This window comes from Cariama cristata, unplaced genomic scaffold, assembly GCF_000690535.1.
Source record: "Cariama cristata isolate BGI_N322 unplaced genomic scaffold, ASM69053v1 scaffold13300, whole genome shotgun sequence".
Taxonomy (NCBI): Eukaryota; Metazoa; Chordata; class Aves; order Cariamiformes; family Cariamidae; genus Cariama; species Cariama cristata.
In genome coordinates, this window is record NW_009594144.1 from 24,198 (window position 1) to 46,963 (window position 22,766).

The 22,766-nt window shown below is 37.9% G+C and overlaps 1 protein-coding gene across 1 annotated transcript in view; it reads right to left on the minus strand.

Moving 5' to 3' along the window:
* FAM53A (family with sequence similarity 53, member A) overlaps positions 1-9,290 on the minus strand; it is a gene marked incomplete at its 3' end in the record, with an annotated part of 10,011 nt that extends 721 nt beyond the window's left edge. Inside the window, exons 1-3 of the mRNA XM_009696891.1 lie at positions 9,021-9,290; positions 2,338-2,392; positions 2-78 (exon numbers count right to left, since the gene is read on the minus strand). Coding sequence (XP_009695193.1) covers positions 2-78; positions 2,338-2,392; positions 9,021-9,098 — 210 coding nt within the window. The remainder of the gene's footprint in view (position 1; positions 79-2,337; positions 2,393-9,020) is intronic.
* Positions 9,291-22,766: the final 13,476 nt, after the last annotated feature.

The window sequence follows — 22,766 nt, forward strand, 5'->3', positions numbered from 1 at the left end:
GGAAAGAGTAAGCTGAACTCCTTGTTGTGTCAGTCTGGATTGGGTAACCCCCATTTAAAGCTTTCCAAGGACTCTCTTCTGAAAACAAAAAAGGGATACAGGTGAAAGATGCAAAGGAAAAAGCTTAATGTAAAACTGTGAATCAAACTCAACTTAGAAAGGATGAGCCACAAATACCCAGCTCTTAATCAAAATTGCACACTATAGTTACATATTCATTTTAAAAAGGTAGAAAATTCCAAAAATATGAAGACCAAAGTCTTTCAGGAGCCAATCCAGGCATTCCAGTATATATGTAACTTGTTAATGTTTCTTCCTGTATACCGAAGGACTATCACACTGTGAATCTTAGCGAGCAACAGGGACAGCTTCCTTACCTGCTTCCTAGTGCATAGCATATACCACAACTGAAACCTGTAACAATGAACAACCTACGGTACAACCGAAATGGATTAATAAGTAATGTGAGAACCCATCAGGGAATTATTTTTTTTAAATAAAAGAGCATGATAATCTCTTCATAGACTGCTATCCTTCATTTGGCTGTTATGCTTTTCTATTATGGATACCTTACTAAAGAAAAGTTTCAAAGAGATAGGCATTCACATTCTGTGGTGTGAAAAGCTTTACTTTAAATTAGAAACAGTATAAAGTTAAATCAGACTGCAGATTGTGAATATGAGCCAAAAAAGGAAACAGTGAAGGAAAAAAAAAAATCTTAATTCAATGCATAAAATAAAGTGAGTATCCCTTAAGAGCCTCCTGCAAGTTTTACTGTGAATACAGACATAACCCGCAGTGCACAACTTCTCATCTGAAGTGGCAATGCTGGGTTAAAAGCAGTCTGCCAGCGAAGCTTCTCACTCTTTTGTAAAGCGTTTCTTTGAGAACATTCTGCACATTTTACAGCTGTTCCTCCACATTATACAATGAAGTGTAAGAAGAACTACAGCAGACTTTGGATTTGCAAATTGAAAAGCAGCAAAACTGTCGGCCAGTTAACAGTACTTCATGCTTGGTTAGAAAATTTGCTAATTTAAACCAATTAGCCAAGTAAGTTTCACTTATCCCAGCTTTAAAGAAAGAATATTTAAAATACCAGGTTTTTGCCCTATGTCTATTTTAAGAACCTAGATATAGCCTAAACATTAAATACTTGTATATTCTTACAGTTGGCTCCCTAAACTAAGTTTTAAAGTAATCAACAGATAAAAGATTTGCTGAGTAGCTTTAAAAGTTGCAAACTGAAATAATTGTACATGTTCCATGCCCAAAGTATGTCATGGATTATCCTGTTTATTTGGATCGTATTTAAAGAACACCCTATTGTCTCAAAATCATTTAACTGTGCAGACAGCTGGCCTATTCAAACAACATGTTTTATTAGAATTCCTCTGTCCTTCCTCCTCCATTCTTTCAGATGGGTACAACCACATACTGTGCTTTGCCTTAAGCATGTAAGCTCTTCAAGGCAGGGACCATCCATAATTCAATGCAAGTAAAATAGCCAACACAATGGGATCCAGATAATGTTTGAAACTCCTAGCATCTACTGTAGGACAATTTGCTAGCTTGGACTGGCCTGATTTTTAAAAATCCTTAGGAAGCTTTCTGCCAGGTTGGGAAGTTAGTTTAAAGTTTACTGTAAAAAAAAGGTCAAGAGTTGCACATGTGTTTTAATTGTTTACATGGTAATGATATTTAAGATAAAATACCATTGCCCTTTGAAACCTCACACAAAGCAAGATTCACATTTTACAGGGAATCCCACTGAGCAAATAAAAATCCTCCAAGACACAACAGAACATGCAAAATTTCAAGTCCATCCCTTAATAAGGCAGTACAAAGTTTACATGACCAGTAAGTGGCATTTTTATTTTTGCTAGATGCAACTTACTCTTATTCTAATAGGACCAAGGGACGAAAAGAAAATAGTGCTTGTATGAAGGCACTGGACTTCAACTTATGGTTTGCATCATGCTGGATATTGTATGTGGCAAAGCATATAAGAAGGTATATACATATGTGAGAGCTTTCTGCTAGCTGAGAAACCTAGAGATGTTCAGCACGAAAAACAGCATTGCTGTGCTTCTGTACACCATAGCAGATATTGAACCAAAAAAGAAAAAAAACGTGTTACAAGGGCTTTTACTATGCAAAGCAGATCACAAGTACAAAACTAATAACCAGCTATTCCCAGTATTGTTCAAAGACCAGCTTAAACCAGCAGGCTCTACAACAGCATGCTCCATCCCCCTCACCTTATTTACAAAAGAAAGACTGCTTGCTATACCAATTACCTCAGTAAAACACAGCTAAGGTTTCTGAAGAACTTACCGTTGATGTCGAAAGGGAACAAGCTGCCACTTTTGTTCAGCTTCTCAGATGAGTACTGAAATCAATCAGAAAAAAGAAGTTTTAACTGTGTGAAAGAGTTAGCATACACCTCAAGGAAACTGCTTGCTGTTTTCAGTTTCCCTATATGTGCATTTAACAATGTCTTTAAAAGGACAGGGTTTTGCTGAGTATCTTGAAGAAATTCCTGAATAGGTGATCTTTAAATAAAACCTCTGGTATCTAGCTATTTGTAATATTTTCTGACATATTGCTAAGTATCGAACTGTTTCAAGAGTTGCAACATTAGCCCATATGAGTAAACTGCAAAATTCAGATCGATAATTCATGCCTAATGAAAAGGCTTTGATCCAATTTTCGTTTCAGTGGAGAGGACATTACAACCTGACAACTGGGTTTCCAATGTCAAAGCTAAAAAGCAAAACAGTTCATCTTAAACTAAGAGACAGGAATAGCTTTATCTAAATTAAGTATACAAGCTCCTAAGGATCGCCACCATGAACACTGTCCCAAGAAGGCTTTACCAATATTTTACATTTTCTTAGAATCAGTGTAGCAAAATGTGTTCTTATTTCTTAAAAGTACGAAAGCCAATAAAAAAAGTTTTCCTATCCAAAAATCAACTTTTTCAGACTGACAGTTTTTGAAATCAGTTTTTTGGTAATGGTTCACTGCTCAGAAAGAATGTAAGAGCCATGCTTAAAGCAAGGTTTTTGTGTAAAGGGCTTCAGAATTTATGATTAAACTTGATCAGTAGCATCTACACAGTAAGACATGTTTGTGTGCAGGACCATCTTCTATTTTAACTTATTTTACCTAGAAAATATGACTACAAAAGCATTCCTAAAGGGTCGAGATTTCTCAGACAAAGAACAGAGCCTGCTATCCAGCCTCCTATAAAGGAGTTATAAATAAATGGTTCAAGGCTCCATCAGAGCCCAAGGGTCATTATTTATTCCCCTACCTCCACCCCAGGATGGAGAGGAAGATTGCTTCAAAAGAGAGCAACACACTTTATGTGAACACTGTTTCTTGCACATAGCCAAAGAAGATAGCATCATACACACACTTCCTTTCCAGCTACAAAGTCAATTTTTAAACAAACATCCTTGGGCTACAAAGCTTTTCTTTCTTACTGTATAGCAGCACACAGAGTGCTAGTGACAACTTTATATCCTTGAGCCCCACACAAAAGATACACACACTAAGCTATGGTAATATTCCCTTAGTGTTATTGTTTTAGAGGTAGGAAGTAATGGAACAGATGAAAGGATAGGATAGTAATCAGATTTTTAAACTTATGCAGACATTGATAAAAAAACCTATGAGACAAGCCATTTGATTTTACTTTACACTTGCATCTGTAGATGCATTTCTTACTTAAAGTAGCCTTCAAGTTAACAGCAGAACTCCAAGTTTGAATGTCCATAGGATTTGCAGATTATTAGCCTTATTCAAACCATCTGAAGTCTGCAACTTGACAGCAGGAGCAGCAGCCACTTTTACTAGTTTGCTTTTCATAACTGCAGTTACCAGCTATATAGTATACACATTAAAAAAGCTAGTATCAATCGTTTAAACATCTATTAGGGTATCCTATACAACAAAAGAGCACATTAAGATAACAGTAATAGTTACATTTCAGCTGTCCCTGAACGGGAAACAAACCAAAGAGACTTAAAGATAAGGTTTTTCAGTAAATTCCTCCCTCTCCAGTTTTCCCCAAATGAAAGGTCATACCAACCTATTCAACTAGCGTCCTATTTTATGGTTGGACTTGATGATCTTTGAGGTCTCTTCCAGCCATAATGATTCTATAACTACCAGATAGTAGCCAAGGAAGATACATTTTTAGAACAGAATTCTGTGTCAAAAAACTGTTAAAGCTAATGTATCTTGGAACCACATGGCAAATGGCAGTAAGAACAACTTATCATAACATAATAATTAGGAATGCTTAAAAGATTATTCACACAGGCTAAGATCTTCGATGTTGAGAACAAACAAAACCTCAAGGACAATCCCATGTGACAATTACTATGATACTAAGATTTTACCAATAGCTTTCAGCCAAATGCACCCTTAACAATGTTCTCTTCACAAATGCCTGAGTTATTTGATTACCCACACTTCAACCACCTTAAAAAGTCTATCAGGTAGAGACTAAACTACTACATCTTTGACAGCTGCAAAGCACTGAAAGCATTTTTCAAGGGGGGCATGGAAAAAGTGGGATCACATACACACAGACTATCTGTACTATAGAGAACGACTGCAATGTTCTCTAACACAGATAGCAACCCCATCCTTCGAGCTATTTCTGATCAGCTTCTAGTGAAGTCAGTGCTCAGTTCTATGACAAAGCAGACATCCTACCACTAGAACTTGTTCTCTTTAGTGAACATTTATACCGAATCCTGTTAAGTTACAAAAGAAGTGCTAATTCTTTGGAGATTCAGATCAAAAACCCTCACTAAGAGCATCACACATGACATCATATGCAGAAAGGGACAGAAAGCTGCACTACTTCCAGTAAAAGCTCAAGGCACTGAAACAAGGGGTGACTAAGGAGAGAATAAGCAAAGAATCTCCTCTATGATATATACTTGGCTTTCTAGAACTGGAACTAAAAATACTTGGAAACACTATCTGGTAGTGTATTTTAATGATATCTGGAAGTCCAAACTTGAGTAGACTCTATCAGGCTGTAAATTTGTTTATAGGAGGGAGGCTCTTTTTATCTCTATAGCACATGGCAGAAGTCCCACTAGATACTGTAACGGCTCTGAACCAGTTTACCAGCCCTCCTGGGTTGGCTATGCTCTACCCTCCCTCATTCATTCCCTTTGCACTATGATCTGCCTCAAGCTTCCCGAATCAAGAGTTGTTTTTTTCTGGTGTGTGGTTTTTTTGTTGTTGTTGTGGGGTTTTTTTAACACATGCTCAAGAAGAAATTGCATTTGTAAGCACTTTGACACGGAAGTCTGCTACACTCTGTGTGAAGGAAAGTTTCCTCAGAATAAGACCAAATTATTCAACAAGGTCATTTTCCTGAAGATGAAACTGAAGAGGTCATGCACATCCATCTTCCAACTACTGCTTTTTTAATAGATCTTAAAAAACCCACAAAAATCTGATACCTCTTGAGAACTTCCCACAGGAAAAAAAACCACACACATTAAGATAGTTGGAGACACACAAAATAATGAAACTATGAAGTTCACCTAAGGTTAGAATTGTTTGCTTCATACAAGAAAGTGGACCTATTTTGAAATGCCTGTTCAAAAGTAGAACTTTTGTGCATTTGGAGAGACTATGCTTAAAAGGAATTGCGTGGTATGACATTTAGGACAGTGCTGCAAGTTGCGATTGGTTTGCTGAGTCCTAGCAGCTGTTCTTCTGTTAAAATATTCACTTAAAAAGACACCTAGCCTTGAACTGAGTAAATGGAAGAGGCATGTAAGTGAGACTGACAATGAATTATAATTTACATCACTAATTTAAAGTGGTTTTTTTGCTAGCGAAAAGCCAACGAACAAAAATAATTCTAGCTATTCTACTTACACTCCAGTCTACTACATTACGAACTTCACAGCCTGTGCTATCCTCCTCATTTTCAGAATGACTTCTTGATCTTCATAATTTTAAAATAAATTTATTTAATTTCAAGGTATTTTCTCCAGTTTCCAAGTATATTTGAGTTCCTCCAATTTATCAGCATTCTTCCCAAACAACAGGAAAGCCAGCATTTATTATTCAAGTAGTAATTTCACCACCACACAGATGTGACTTTCACTGTTTGAAGAGGCCATGCCAGACTTCCATCTCTCTACCAAATACCCTCCAAATATGACTAGAAAGAAAGTAGTGAGGAAAAGCATTTGACCTTTCCTCAGAATGTGAAGAAGTGATTAAGTCAAGTCATATCTTAAGACTCATCCCTCAAGTCTTTTGGCTAGTGTCTTTCCACCCAAGGAAGTCAGCCCTTCTTTTAAGTTCTTCAACACAACTCAGCTGTATAAAAATTAAAAATAATGAAAACTCACATGCACAGAAGGGGTTTATAGTAGAGCTTCATTCCATAAATGCTTGTTTAGAGATGCTCACATTTCCTTCTTAATACCACATCTTGAAGTCTTGCATCTCACAAACTGTTACTTCAAACCAATACTAGTTTCTACTCAAATACCAAAAAAGTACAAGCTTAGCCAGAACATACAGGAAAAAGATTCAAGAGATAGATGTTCAAGCAACTAGAGACCAACTACTCGATTTAATGATGCTGTCAACTCATAAAAGCCACAATATGCTTGCAGAACATCTCACTTGTGAGGTGGAGTCAACCAACCAGGGATACTGTTCTACCTTGTGAGCCACAGTGCCCGCTTGAGATATAACCTTGGGATAACCTTCCTGCTTCTAGAGCAGGAAACCCAATCATTTGTTTGTTTTTTTTTTCCTGAAGGCAGGTGCAGCACAAGAATGTACAACATAACTGAGCATGCACTGGCTAAATGAATTACATCAGCTTGGAAAACTAGCATGTCATTTAACAGAGCAGTAAAAGAAGCTACAGCCAGTATTTTTACAACATACTCAGGCAACAGGTAAAGAAAGGTACACGGTCATCATACAGCTTACACAAATGAAAAAGCATACTATGCCATATGGATGTTGTCTTTATGCCCAGCTTGGTTAGCTGTATGGTAAATAGCTTTGAAACAGCTATTCTTTGTATCTTTTATAACCCTCATTTGTGAGCTGTATTACAGAGTAGCTTTTCCTCAGCTATTTTATCTACTTGTGGCAAGACAAGCACTTGTGCAGATGCACTGTGAAAGGTATCACGAAACTGATAAGGGCTAACATTAACCCAGGCAAGAAAGATTAGTCTTAATCCTCCATCAGCTCACAATAGGATTCACCACATGGTCCCACAGAACTTTGTGCCAGCACAAGTAATGAAAGGTGCAGGTAAGACCATTTCAGAATTGCTCTAAATGGTTGTTGCAATTAGAAGAAACTACAGCATTAACCTGAACTTCTTGCCAAAAAGTCTAAATGTGCTACAGCCGATTTGAGGCTCCCACTGGCAGTCTTTTTCCCTTATTAAAATTTAGCAGTTGTCTTTACTAGTGGAAAAAGTGTACTTTTTATTACCTTAGGTTCACTTGCTCCCATGAATCCTTTTTAGTAGGGAGCAACCTAGCTGCACACTTTTATTCACACTTGCTTCTCCATTTCCACACCTCTCCATGATTTCCACACTTTTTTTCAAGCTGCCATTGTCTACAAACAGAAGCTGTTCCTGGCCTCAGAACCAATTTTCTGCAAGAACTAAAGCACTTACAAAACCAATTACTTGATAGATTAAAGGAGGAGAGGAGCAGGAGAAAGGTGAGGATGAAACCACTGATGTGATATCATCTGCCATTTTCCACTCCATTCATTCTTTTTCATGTTTTATTGTAAGTACAGCTAAGGACAGGAATAAAAATGATGCCAACATGCTCCTGTATAGACTCCACACAGCATAAAAGCCGTAATACATCCTTCTCTGCTCTTACAAATCTCTGGTCCAAAACCTGCAGTGACTACCTGCAAAACGACAGCTCAGTTTCCAAATTTATGCAAACTTTGGTGCCTCAAAAACTAGAAATTACAACACTGCACTACAAGTTTAGAGGCACACACTGCTACTGGTTACAGGTCATCATTGGCTTGCACCTAGGCCCAGAGTTTAGTTACAAGTGATGAGTTTGCCAGTTTAAGAATACAGCAGATTCTCCTACAAACTGCGTATCTCAAGTGCTTCATCAAGCCAACCAAAATAAATGCAAGCTGAATAATCACTTCTATTCTAAGAGAGTTAACGTCATTCCAAAACCTCGTATCTGCATATCTTTAAGGTGAAGATAATAAAAACAAGTAAGTTATTAGAAGAAATCTAAAACTGTAACATGTCCATTTAGAAATAAAACCTTTTTATTAACATCTACTATTAGACATCCTTACCAAACAAAGTATCAGACAAAGGGTCAAGCACTTCATGCTTGAGAATTGCAGGTGCTTGTGCACAAACTCCATCACATTCAGGATATGCTTCAACCAGTTTGGGCTTGTGAAATAAGGAAGCAGTTCAGCTACTTAAGTACAAGTTACAACAGAGGCAGAATCTTAAAGTAACTGAACATGCTTCAGGTTCAGTGCTTGCATTATATATTACTTAAATAGGTAACAGAACTGGAGTTGAACAATACTTCAACATTTAATCAAATTAATTTTTTTTTTTTGGTGTCCCATTGGTACCCTGAAGTTTGATCTACAGAAGGGTGCCATTGCATTTAAAGTCAGTGAAACAAGGCTAGTGCATTACATGAAGAATATGGTCTCAAGGTTCTCAGGTGGGCACCAAAAGTTGACAGGAGACTATTCTGCATTACTGACTCTGGTGTAAATAGTATCTCATCTCTCAATGAGATGTGAAGAGAATAGATTCCTCAGTGTCTGAATAGCATGCTTGAACCACACCACTGACCCACAGATTCAACCAGCAGCAATAATTCTGGCTGGTCTACATTCTTCAATTTGTTAGGCAGTTTTGAGTTATATTTAATCTACTTTGCATTTCTCATTTATTACATGTTATTTTGGTAGATCCTTACCAGATTAATATTGTATGTTTTACATGTCAGATCATCCAAGCTCTGGTTCTGCAGCTTTTCTGTTATTAGTGTTACCATGGTAGTTGTTCCTTTTCCACTGCTCTCACAGAAGTGTTGGAGGCTCTTCGGTCTCTTGTTTCAATACTCATGAGCCATTTCTGGTTTGGTTTAAAGTCTTGAGATTTATGCTTTCATCTTCTTGCCAACGTTTATTTCCAAATGCTGTCAGTGTATCATGTCTTATTTGCTGTAAAATTGGGGCAGAAAAGGGAGAAAGTCAGAAAAATTGTCATGTACATCGTAATTAGTGTTGTAACAACACATGTTTGGACCACTCATTCGTGCAAGTATACCACCCTAATCTGAAATGCCGGGCAATAACATTGGTCACTCTTCTCTATTCAAGAAAGAATACTCCTATTGAGATTGCATTGATTGCAACTTCAGGAGGGAGATGCGACTCATACATAGTAGAAATCAGGATGTTATTTGGCCATTTCCTACTATTCAACCCATTCTACCTAGGACTTTTACCCAAGGCAGAAGACTTAGGCTTTCCCCCATTTAAAGTACTATGGAAGTTTTAGCCAGGTAATACTAGAACACCACATGAAACATACAGATACCTACCATAGTATTCTGTATGTTTGACACCATTTGCCATTTTAAGACATTCTACTACATTGTTTCATCATTAAACCCTTCTTAAAAAGAGTGGAGCAGTGGGTAGCTCAAATACTACATACACTTTCCAAACCCTCAGCTACTTTTAATATACTCCCTGTGTTCTTTCTTTTCTTAAAGGTTATGTAATTGCTACCTGTCAGCAAACACCAGATCTTAAACTTGTAAGCAGGACAGATTACCATACACGTAAAAGCATCACTGACAAAAGCCTAGATATCTTTATTCCATGAGCACTCATCTAAATCAAAAGCGCTAGGTTCATCAGCTGTCTCTTTCTATCCTAAACATCCTCTGCATAATTTCTTCCCCTCTCTCCCTTCCCTCAGGATCAGTGACTGCTGCAGTACCATTCCTCATTGTCTTCCAAAAGTCTTTATTAGCTGGTTATTTTTACCACAGTAAACGGACCTCTGTTCTTTCTTCAACTCTGTCTCATTCTTCCAGTTCAAGAAGAACCAGAACAAAACCACAGGACTTCAGCTTCTTCATTTTCCTTCTTCTATCATCAAGTCTCTCATGCTCACCACAGTTCTCAAATTCACTTCCAGTTTTCAAAACCAAGTCTACATTAGTAGTAATTGTAATTTCTACACAGTACCTTCAAACTCCTCATAACTTTGCCTTACTGTGTTAACAAAAACATTTTTCTCAACTCATGCTGATGATCCATTAGTGACATGCATTAACCATTCTTGCTTATGATTTAAGGTGGTCAAGTATATTCAGTGACTGCTTAGGGAATGAAAAAGTGGAACAGACCCACACAAGGGTATTTCCAAATTTAAACAAGACAACATGAGCCTTGGGGAAGGAACACTGATGCTACTAGGACCAGTTCACCTCTACTTGCTAGGTTTTAAAGTCTACAATAAAACAAGAATAGCAGAAAATAGTAATTTTAAATGAACATTTCCATAAAATACTGCCTCTTTTCCACACTGCTACTTAGCAGCTGTTTAAATAACCAGTACCAGCAAGAAAAAAAAGCCACTTGAGCCCATGACCCAAGTTAAACCCACTTAAAACTAAGATATTAATAGTATTAATGGTAATGTTAGATTATCTTTTAAACCTGTTGCCTTTGAGTACATCCTCAAATATGATTTTCATACACTAACCATACACTATTTCACCTTCACAGAAGTCTGCTATGTAACAGCCTCCTTTACCCGAGAGCTGTCCCACAATCATAAATCTCTGCCCATCTTTCAGCCTCATTCCCATATCTACTTTTATTTGCTATACAATAGGATGCTTACAAGTGCTCCTCAATCATAAATAATGCTACTCAGGTATCTGCAGATAAAAAGCACTGGTCTGTTTTTACTGAATGTGTCCTTTCTTTCAGGAAAGCACCCAACAATTTGGAACATTTACCACGCCTTGTTCTGAAATTACATCAAGTCAAATATCAAAACCCACTCAAGTTCATACACTCACTGGTAAAAGTTGCATGTACCCATTTCAATGTGAGTATCTGCCAAAGCAAAGTGCGGTTCACGAAAAGCTATGCAAGTTTAAGGGCAAGCGTGTGAACAGAGCAGTATTTAGAGTAACGCTGTCAAACACTGTAATGTCCCTTTTAAACCTGGTGAAGTTTAAACCAGATCTAGAAATCCAGAATAGGAGTCCAAAGAAAGGTTGACTAGGGGGGGTCAGAAATTGTCCATATACAGATTGAAAACATACTGAAGCAGAGGAGCTTAGTAACTGGCACAAAGATTTTCAGATTCATTTTAAGGATTAATATTTCTATAACCAAGAGGCTACTACCAAGAACCAGCTGAAAAGTTTAATTACTTTTCTGTTTGGAAGGGCCATATAAGAATTTGTGTGGTTTTTTCCCTCAAGGAAAAAAGGAAATCCAATAAAACTACAAAAGACAAGGGAGGAACAAGGTTTTGATCTGTAATCAGTTAACTATAATGTAGTTATATTTTGCTTAGTTCTTCTAATCTTCAAATGTTTCACTGAAATTTTAAGTCAGCATAATACAAGTTAGAGCAAGGAGAGAATAAACAGCAGGATATTGGTCTTTAGTTAATGAACCAATACATTCCGTTGCATGAAAGGATAAAGGGGAGGCAAATGAAATCACAGAAGCATGGCATTTTCAGAATCAAGCTGAACTGTTCAGTTATCCACATTCTTATGTCCTACCAGCTACTGAAAGTAATATTTGAGTTGCAACCATTCAGGCCCTTTCTGACAGAGTGCAACCCAATCAGTTCTGAAACATAAGCAAAGTAGAAATTCCAAAAAGAGGTTCTCATTAGCAACTCACACACTTACCAACAATACTTTTTTAAAATGAGACATGCTCCATTGAGAAAGATTTTAAGTATGTATTTAAGGGCTACATGGGACAGAGGTAAAAAAGCGGTGTTAGCTAGACAAGCCTTCATATATCAGTTCCCAGTTTCTACTCCTCTCCCCATCAGCAAATTCCATTTCCCAATACCAAGCACAAACCCTAAGAGTAGGGGGTTTAGTTCAGATCAGAAGCATGCTTTGGAAATGAATTCCCTCCTCATCCTCCTTCAATGTGCTTTCTCTCACTGTTGACCAGTCTTGCCCAGAAATAATCCATTCCGAAACAAAGCAAGAAGGTACACTACAGCTACCTTTAGGTGTTTTGCATGCTGCATTAGACTAACACTGGTCCAAACTAAGCCACCAAGGTAGGCATACGCTGTGGACATCAGTACTAACTGTTTTACACTATAAATCTGTTCCTATCGGGCAGTACTCCTTGCTAATGATGACATAATGAATGTTTAAGTGGACAAAATGTTACCATCGTCACATTCCTACCAATGAAAGCCATTCTAGGTTATAGTTTGATAGATCTCTGCTGTCATTACAACTGCCAACACATTTCTTCTCTGGCTATTTGTCACCCACAGAGGTATGCCAGCACAAGTGTTTTTGCTACTACACAGAGAACTAGATCAAGGAATTTTTATAGTTGGATCAAAACAAAACACTTCCTTCTGTTTTCTGGGAAAGGTTGTTTTCTAGTTGGACTAGTTCCTCAGTCTGGTTTGCTGTGAACTGGACACAAATGCTTGTGTGGGCATACTGGGATGCTGACACTGCTTATCGAGGTATCTGTCTAACTACAGCATCAGGGAAAAAAAAAAAAGAAAAGAAAAAAGCCACACAAGAAAGCCAGTTGACATTAGCATTTCCCACACTGAGCCAGGCAGATTCTCCTGTAAGTAGGAATTACACATCCCCTTCCAAAGCATAGTTTGAACATGTTTTGCCCCTATTTTCTCTTTCCAATTCATATTCCTTTGACTAGTCAAACTTACCAGCTCAAAATGACCTGAAATCATCCCTGCAACCTCAGCACCTTAACTCAAAGTGATCAGAGTCTTGATTCACTTAGTTGAGCTATTTATATTCTACCAGGAATTGCTTCCCTCATCTTTGCTAATTAATATTGGCTGTTAGGAGACAAGAGATTTGAGTCACTCCAGCTTCACTATGCTGTTGTCATTTTAAAGCTTCATCAATATAAATTTTCAAGCCTTAGGCCTTCAGTACCTCCTAGAAGGTCCTTACACGACAGAAAACTCTTCATGGTATTTTCACATTTTGGGGGTTTTTTTGTATGTTTGTTTTAAGATCCTCTGCTGTGGTATGTATTTAATGCACCCACAGAGATAGTAAGCTCATTTGTTTATGTACTTTTTCCACCATGCTCTCTTTCCAGAGCTAGTTAAAGGCAGCTAACTTTCAGTCTCTCCTTGTCATGCCCCTCATGCTTATTAGGCTGAATCCCTCTTGGACTGCTTGGCACTTCAAACTAATTCGATTTTCAGTAATAGGAACCATTTGACCATCCTTGTTAGGGCAACGTGGATCCTGCTAAATTTCAGCTGCCTCACAGAATAGATCTTGGCACGATCAAGTTCTGCCTACCACTGTGAGTACATGCCCTGCTTTCTATACAACCTGTAAGCATACCCCAAAGACACACACCTCTGCTGTCACCAAGTCTCTACAGGTAGCAGCTGAGCCAGGCAAGCAAGTTCAAACACGAAGATTCTCCAAGCCTTGAGGTAATCATAGAAGCCCTTGGAGTTCCAAGTTGGATGAAGTCCTACAAGATTATGGCCATCTTTTCCTTAGCGCACCATCCTTTATGGAGCCTCATTAGGTAGAAGAGTGAGAAAGCTGAGCCATCCAAGATAAACAGGCATAACAAAAGATGTTAGTCAGTCTCTGTCCTGGGAGAGACTTAATCTTACAAGGATCTCCTTAAACTCAGGGGTAGCGGTGAGAGGTGGGGGGAAGAGAAGTTATTTTCATTGCTGAAAGGTAGACTAATGAAAAGGAATAAAATAAATGGAATATAAAAATCAAACTTCAAATGCAAGCCAAAGCTAACACTCCTCACAGTTGGAGAATGAGCTGTGATGGAATCAGTATCACCATTATCTTCAATTTAAAGTTCTGTTCTATGACACATTCTGAAACTTGAGAAAAGTAATTATTATTCTATCTCTATAGTACTACTAAACGGAGGTTTTATTTCTTTAAAAGTTTAGACACAAGTAGTAATGACTTGTAAAAAAATCTTTTCTTCTACCTCCATCCTTAATTTTGGCAGAGAAGTGCTCATGTCACAAATTCTGTATCTTCTCAGTGACATCACTGGGGTCTTTTTTGGGAAGACTACTAAAGACATGGATTACCCAACACTCCTCTCAATCAAAGTATGTCAGAGGCTCATCCAATTTGACAACCTACTTTCAAAGAGATGAAGAATCCTGATGAAGAACATAAAGCCAATTCAAAAAATCTCTTCTTGGCTCTGAGAAAGTAAGGCAGCCAGACTCATTTCCAACCCACTCCTCCTCCTCTGCATCCTGCAGGACAAAATGTTCCAGCAACATCTCATCTCGACGGGAAAATTTACATTTGTTTGAAACACTTCTAACAATTTCTCCTCTGTCTCTGGAAGTTCCATCTTGGATAAAGAAGAAAAGATCACAAGATTTTAGATTATTTCCCCATAACACAAATGTAGGTGTTTCTTGATGATCGCAATCCCATTTTTTCTGTCTATGGGACTAAAATTACCCAGTGAGAACACAGAAGGTTGTTCCCTCTTTTCTGTTCCTTTGCATTATTTCCTACTCTTTGCTCAGAGAGCTACACAGAACCCTTATTACCAACAATCCCATAAAGACCTACTTAGTCAGCTCCCAGCAGAAGAAAAGGATTAGCTAGAGTCAAAATTCCAACTCGGATAAGTAGGTCCTTTAAAATATTATCTCTGCTTCAGCAAGCCAAAGCAGCTAATCACCCCAGCAGTACTAACTCCAGATCTAGCTGACTTTGCTACTAGATTCTACATGAAAGATATGATTTTTTTTGCCTCCTGGCACTCTTCAAAGCATCCAAGAAGCATTTCAAAATCAAAACATCACACAAAACTGACCAAGTTTTAACAGAGCATTGTCTGTCCCATCCTAGTTACGCTTGAAGCAAGCCTAAATTGGAAGACCAGCTTTCTAGAAACTGCTAAAGTAATACTTTATACCATCTGAAAAAAGCTACCTCATGTCTAGTTTCTTGCAATGCAAAATTCCAGCTTCCAAATGGAAAGAAAACATTCTGCTCCTAGAACCACATATTATTTGCCACAGTGCTAAGAAGTTCATGTGAAGGCTAAGCATTTCATGTAACCTAAATCTATTATTAATAACTTTTCATCCAGAAAGGTCCTTGATAGCAGGCATTTAAAGAGAATTATTTGGACTCTATCCTTTTCAGTACTAATCTGCAGCGTGGTTATTCTGCAGCCTTTTAAAATTCCACATCACATCTAAAAAAAAACCCCAAAAACAGAGTTTTAATTAGAAAGTTTCCTGCAGCTATAGAATTATCCATCAATGTTTTGGGGAACAGGTACCAGAGGGGACACCTCAGTTATACTCAACATGTTATACTTGGGGATCCTCTCTTAATGCACAATTAACTAGCAAACCCTTTATTCTCTGAGGTTCTCTACAAAAAGTTTTAAAACAGTGCATTAGAACAACAGTTTCTGACCAAAAGGGACAAAGAAAGAGTATATAGCCTTAATTTCTATTCTGTAGAAATTGTTTCACAACCTCTAGCAGATCCTGTTTAAATACCAGTTCTTCTCCCTGAAGAGTTCAGATGTGACAAAATAAGGTGAGGCTCAACACCACACTCTGCACATGTGAGAACTCAAACAAAGCCAAAGAAGGTAGTTCCAACGTTGGCAATTCAGAGTTTCTTTTAAAGACTAACGATGTATTTCTTGAGCTACAGATCTCTTAGCTTTCTCCATGCAGTGCTTTCACAAGCCAGTTTTTATTAGAAGGAAGCCTCAATATTATGAGGCGTTCAAGCCTGGATTAAGCTTGCCACAACTCAAGCACAAAACTGCAAAAAGGGACAAGAAAAATAGGCTAGAAGGCATCCTTTGTATTAACTGATGGCCACTGGAGTCTAGTTTCTCAGATATTCCACAGGCTTTGGAAGCACAAGCAATATCAAGAGCTCAAAACTGTCTGCTGAAGAACATACCTCACAGTCCTGTCTTGCACATTAAGTATTTCACCATTCTAAGGCTGAAAAACTAGGATTCAGGTTGTTACTGCCTCCAGAGATAGATAAGAATAAGTACTAGGCCCACTTGCCTCAAATGCAGAAAATCACTATGGAGCCCTGAATTTCACTGTTTTGATCCTAACAGATCATCATTCTAATATCAACTGGTCACTGAGACAGCTGTGACAAAACACAAAATGTTACTGAAATGACGCTGCATCTACACACATATTTCTAGTCCATCTCCCACACTTCAGGTGTGAGATCTCCTATGAGAAGGAAGCAAAGCCCCAATCATCACATACAACCTTTGGCCTCCATTTTACTTAAAATATAACACATTTTGGCAAATCCCTTGAACTCAGAGGGAATAAGTAGTACTCAGCGTTTTCTAACTGAAAAAATAGACCTTGTTCAAAGCCTCCTGTGTGAAATGGAGAAAACCTGCATGCAGAACCACCAGAAGTAAACTAAAGAGAACATCCTGGCTTAAGATGGTGGCTTCCAGTTTGCAAAATTCACAGCCAATGTGCTAGAAACAGGTTAAAGATAAAACTTTGGTGTACAGATTTCTCATTCTTCAGATGCAGAATTCACCCAGCTTGGCTGAGAAACACACACAAAATAAAGACCTAAAATTGTTTAATAAAGTTTGAATTAGAAATGGAAGATTTTACTCTGTTACATGACAAAATGTTGCCTGTAATAAATATACTACCCTTTATTTCTCAAGTTACTATCAGGTGGTTTGGGTTTGATTTTTAACCAACAGGAAAGTCTCCTTCCAGAAAGGTGAAGGAAGGGTTGAGATAGGGGATGTTAAGCCTTTGTTACAGTTTACAAATTATATTTCTCAAAGCAACAGAAGTGGTGGAGAAGCAAGCTCAAGAGACTTTTTCCAGGTCATACCTAATAAAAGCAGGGACTGTATCACCACAGAAAACTAGGGCTAAGAACTCAATCCAGCCAGAGGTTGAAGTATTTATTATTGCCAGCTCATATCAGGAAGAAGTCTCATCAGTCTTCCAGGTTTAAACCTGTCTTTCCGACTTGAGGAAGACCTAACATTCACATCACAGACAAGTCATCCTGCGTTTTTAAAGTATCTTTGTCAGACAGGACAACAGATAAGCTGTGCCTTGTGTCTGATCCTGTACAAAGATGCTTTTCCAAGATGCTTTTGTTACTTAAGTTCTCTTTCCTGAAAGAATCTATCACTATTTAAATGACAGGCAAGGATTTAATTAATTTTGCTGAAGGATATTTACATCTACTATGTTTGGAGTTCCATTTGAATTAGCCATCAGCCTTGGCCAGTGACCAGTCATCTCCCTGCAATGTGTGATTTAGACTTTTTTTTCCCCTCCTTCTCAGTATTACTGCAGAAAGCACAAGACTACGACATACGGTGTTGAGCAAGTCTGGTCTATAGAGGCTTTTATATACGAATGCCAAGCCCTTCGCTTTTGCCATAATTATGAACTAAATGCGCTAACAGTCATTATTTCAAGAACACACTAGCTCAAACTAACACTTATGGCCTGTTTAAGTAGTTCAAAACAAAACCTAGTGGGCAATCACCACTTGAGCATTACTGTAACTTTCACTTTATGATACTACTGAAAGCTTGGAGCTCAGGTCCTACACAAATTACTTCCACCTCCACATACTGCTTTTATAAATATTCTATTTAAAACCAATGGGAGTATTTATTTAGTATACAAAGCCTCCAGTAAGATAAAAAATCAGAATCATTATAAATAATAATTCAGAAAATATTAGTGTTTGAAGGAATATACATACCACCAGCCTAAGCCTACCACACTCCTAACTAAAGCAAGTGATCCAGATTATACAAGATCCACAAGATTTTATTTTACTTTAAGGCTTGTGAAAAAAAAAAACAAAAACACACAGATGAAGATTAACTGGCCCTACTGCTGAGATATTTGCTTCACTACCAGTTAGAGAGGAAAAGCCCGGGGAAAAAATAAAGATAAGCAGTAGTATCACCTACTTTCTCTTAGTATTTGCCCTTAAAAATAAGAGTCAAATATATCAAACATACACATGCTTTAAAAATACTAAGGCCTGAAAAACATGTAGCACTGACCCTTAACTTGTATGGCACTGACAATGATGACTACTGCACACACATCCTGCTCCCTCATGAGATTGAAATAGTATCAGTACCGAAGTATTGTTCTATTACCAAACCCTATGGGCTTGGAGTTGAGGGATTATATAAACCTCTTCCATACCGCCTGCTCCCAAAACACACAGTTAATAAGCCTCCTCCTATTTACCTTCAGGTTCATTCTGAAGAGTTTCAGACATCTGATTGGCTTGTTTAAAATAAAAAGCCCAACTAGTAGGTTTGTTTTTAATGACCCTGTGTATGAAATGTTCTTGCTGGAGGCCTCGGGTCAGGTGAAAAAACACTTGGTGTAAGATGCTACTTCATGGCATTTCAGGGATCTAATGAGCTATATAATCTGTACACAGAGAAGTCTCCCTAACATCAGCTTGCATACAACTATGGAAGTTAAAAACAAGGAAGGAACCTATGGTAGTCCAAATATTTTTCAGTAAATAGTACAGCTGGTGAACTGCAGATACTGCTAAATTGAGAACTCAAGTGCTTAGCAGTATTCTGTAAATATCCATACATCTCAATGCTTACAGTAACAAGAAATACTCTTCTCCCTGAGCCTTACTGTCCTAATTCTTCACACTATGCGTAGCATTTCCCTCTCATGACAAAGTACTATGCCCAATTTAGCGGCATAAGAAAAGTTTCAGTCTTTGTCTCAAAATTATAACTCTCCAGAAGATCATTGTGCAACTGTACTGAATGAGCACGTATATGTGCATATCCTTATTTAGCAGATAGTTTACATATTTTCACATAAACCCCAAAAGTTTAAAAAAAGAAATCAATTTGCAGGAAGAGCTCTGCAAGAGTAAAGTTCTATGCAAGCTTGCATACAGTAGTTAAAGCTTTCTGCTATATTACCCATCTTGAAAAAGCACAAAAACGCATTGAACAGATACGAGATATGGTGCTTAACAGACCACCAAGTTCCCTCTCACGGCCCAAACTTGTTCTCAATCATAGCTGACCATCTGTAATTCGCTACTCAAGAAACTTGAATTTATCTGGCAGGAGACACCACCTCAAGAGGCAGCACACTGAAAGACATCAAGTTTTAAAACACCCATCTACTTACATGATCCATTAGAACTCAGAAAAAAAAGCCTAAATACCACACAGCATTCAAGTAACAAGAATTTTCTTTAACATAAAGAGGTCTCAGATATCACACTACAAATACTAAAACTGAATGCTAGTTTGAAGGATTTATTGTTGTTCCTCTTTGCTAAGCTACAGTTCATATCAACTTAATTATCTGTTGGTTTCCAGCTTCTGTTGTGCACATGCCATGAGTTTTTGAATGGTGAAATCTCTGAAAAGATATGCATTACATATATACTGCTCGACTACATGTGAACTCTCATTAACAGTCCACAAATGCAAATATAAGCAGACCACAAATTGAAGTCCATTAAAATAATGGAATGAAATAGTAAGACAAAAGCAGTACATGTGTCAATATTGTGTGTCCTTTCAGCATTCGACTCGGATATTACTTCAAGTGCCACCAGGGACATCCCTCTTGCGAGACTTAAGGTACTTCAATAAAAATCACTTTAGTTGAGCTATGCAATTCTTACTACCTCTTACTAGTTCACTAGAGCATTCCAAAAGCAAAGTAACTACTTTCTCTGTCTATGCATTCAGCCTTCAACAGCACGCTGAACAGCTGGATTCAGGAAACACTACTTAAGAGGTCAAGACACAAACCAAGGGGTACACAACTGCAGTAGGTATTTAGAAAAAGCATTTGTAATGAATTACATGAACTAAAAGAAGTTTCACGAGACAAAGTTTACACCATGTAAGAGAAGACGGCTACATTACGTCAGAAAAAAAGTGAACCCTATTTTAACAACAGTGTGATTTATTTTTTTTTCTTTAAATACTGAAAGAAAACCTTCTGTTTGACAGAGAAGTTTGGTATTTTCATTGTGTACTACCTCAGAACTATCAGATGTTTAATGAATGAATCATTAACTCTACAAGCAAGTTCTGTGGAAAGATTCATTTGCCAAAGTGGATTCATAGAAGTCATTATGACTCCAAATCACGAAGTTTACTCACACAGTACAGACTATGAAGCCTTAATGCAAAACCATGCTCCTGTATGGGAAACAAATGGGCAGAAGGTGCCTATCAGTACACAAGTGTTGTGGACCACACTTCAGTTCGTACAGGGCAGAATAAATCAGTTTTATCTGAGCACACAAGTGTCAGGTGAAAAATGAAAGTTGAGGAAGGGGAAGAGCCTTTAATCTTCACTGACTGGGACAGAAATGTAGCAGCTTTAAATGGTGGCAGGTAAGTCACTTGACTAGCAAGTCAAGCACATAACATCTGCACACAACAACAGTGCAAGAGAGGACAGAACCATGAGTGTTTGGAAGGGAAATCTGTGTCCTTCCACTTGGGCAATTACCTTTACAAATGACTGCATTCTGACAAGATCAGCTTCTGGTAACCAAGTTGAAGGACAAAACACTAAAGATTTATCAGATAAAAGTCGATGGTAAGGGAGATGCAAGCATGTCGTTTCAGCTCTTCACCTGAAAACTCTCAATCTTTCAAATGATCTTTCAATACTGATAAAAAGTGTGCTTTATCTCAACACACTTTAAAATAAGCCTCTGAAATTACATCTGGGTTTCTGGCATCCTCACTCATGCAAAGGTTAAGCATACTATAGTCTGCATAAAGCAGTAACATCTTTCCTGCTAAATATCTGAAACATCAAACCACTGCGTTAGGGGAAGTCACTGGCTGAGCACCTGGACCCAAGAAGTACTAAAGTGATAAACAAGCTTTTGACAGCTGCAGCCTTTTCTGCAGGTGCAAGGGCATTTACTTCATTTCAGTTTGGCTTAGTTCAACAATTAGTTCAATAACTAGTTCAGAATTTAGAAATAGGATCAGTTTTATTTGATCCTCTCAGACCTTGTGCTCAACTGAGCAAGGGTGAGGGGAAGGGAAGGTCCCCCCGAACCAGTTCCAAAGTTTAAGACTGTTTATTTAACAGAACTATAAAGTTTAGTCTTGAGGATACATGGTATTTTGCAACTGATTGTATTACTAAAATTTGAGCATCACACTAAATACAGAAAAACCTCCCACAACCAAGTGTTCACCCACCTTGAAAAAGCCTTTCTGAACACAATTCCCCTGTACCACCCTGTTTCCCGAGCCAAGCTTGCCTAGTAGCATCACTGACAGCAGCATGCATCTAACTAAACAAGCCTGGAAAAAGCATTCTAACAACAAAATCCCTGTTTGTTGATTATTATGAGCTTGGAACACTTAATCCAGCTGAAGGTGTTAGAAGCTAAGCAAGTAAATCCCACCCCAAACATCTAACCTGAGGGCAGGAACTGGGATATGCCTTGCTGTACAAGTAAGCGCACAAACGCTGCACACAAGCAGCACAGCATCAATCCTCACTTTACCCACATCCCCAATTCATGCAAGAAATAGGATACAATTCAGTTCTGAAAGGTATGCTCAGCCACCACCTCTTCAAGGATCTTATGGGGCATACTTCTCCATCATACTATTCCACAGAAAAAAACACTGAAGTTTTGCAGTAACAGCATGAATCTACTTCTATCTTACCAGTTTGAAGAGGAAACGTACTGATTTTATTCTAAGATAAGATGTTACACAAATACAAGTTAAAAAGACCTTTTACTTTTTCATAACATTAAAAATAAGCAACTATACTTCATCCTGTGTATCAAAATACAAAGAAGTATTAACATCCTAAAGTACACTGAATACACTTTTCACCATCCACATTGCCTTTTAACTTAACACCAGGAGATACTGCCTTATTTTTTTGGCAGGATATTGTGGGTTAAAAGTGATCACTGAAGTAATTGCAGCTACCAAACACTAAAGATATTTATAGAAGGATTATCAGACTTTTGAAAACTCTGCTCAGTTTAAGACTGCATGATTTCAAAGGATAGATGTCCATCTTAGAGCACACAGTGGAAAAAAATGTTAGAAGATTAATTATTTCAGCTTGTAGCCAACCCCATCGAAACTTTAACTACACTTAAATATATCTAGGCGATGAGAATAAACTGCTACATATGCAGGGACTGTAAACAGGGCAATGATCAGAGCAAGACTAAGGAAATTATTGGAAGGTGGAGATGCAAAGTAGTTTGAAAGTTTACAGGGAGAAATGCCAGAGAAACAACAATGAAGAGTATTTCCAGAACTGCATGAAACAATCCCAACAGAGACAGGGCTCAGAGAAACCCGTTTCTGTAAAGCAGATGATCTGTTACATGAATCAAGTTCAG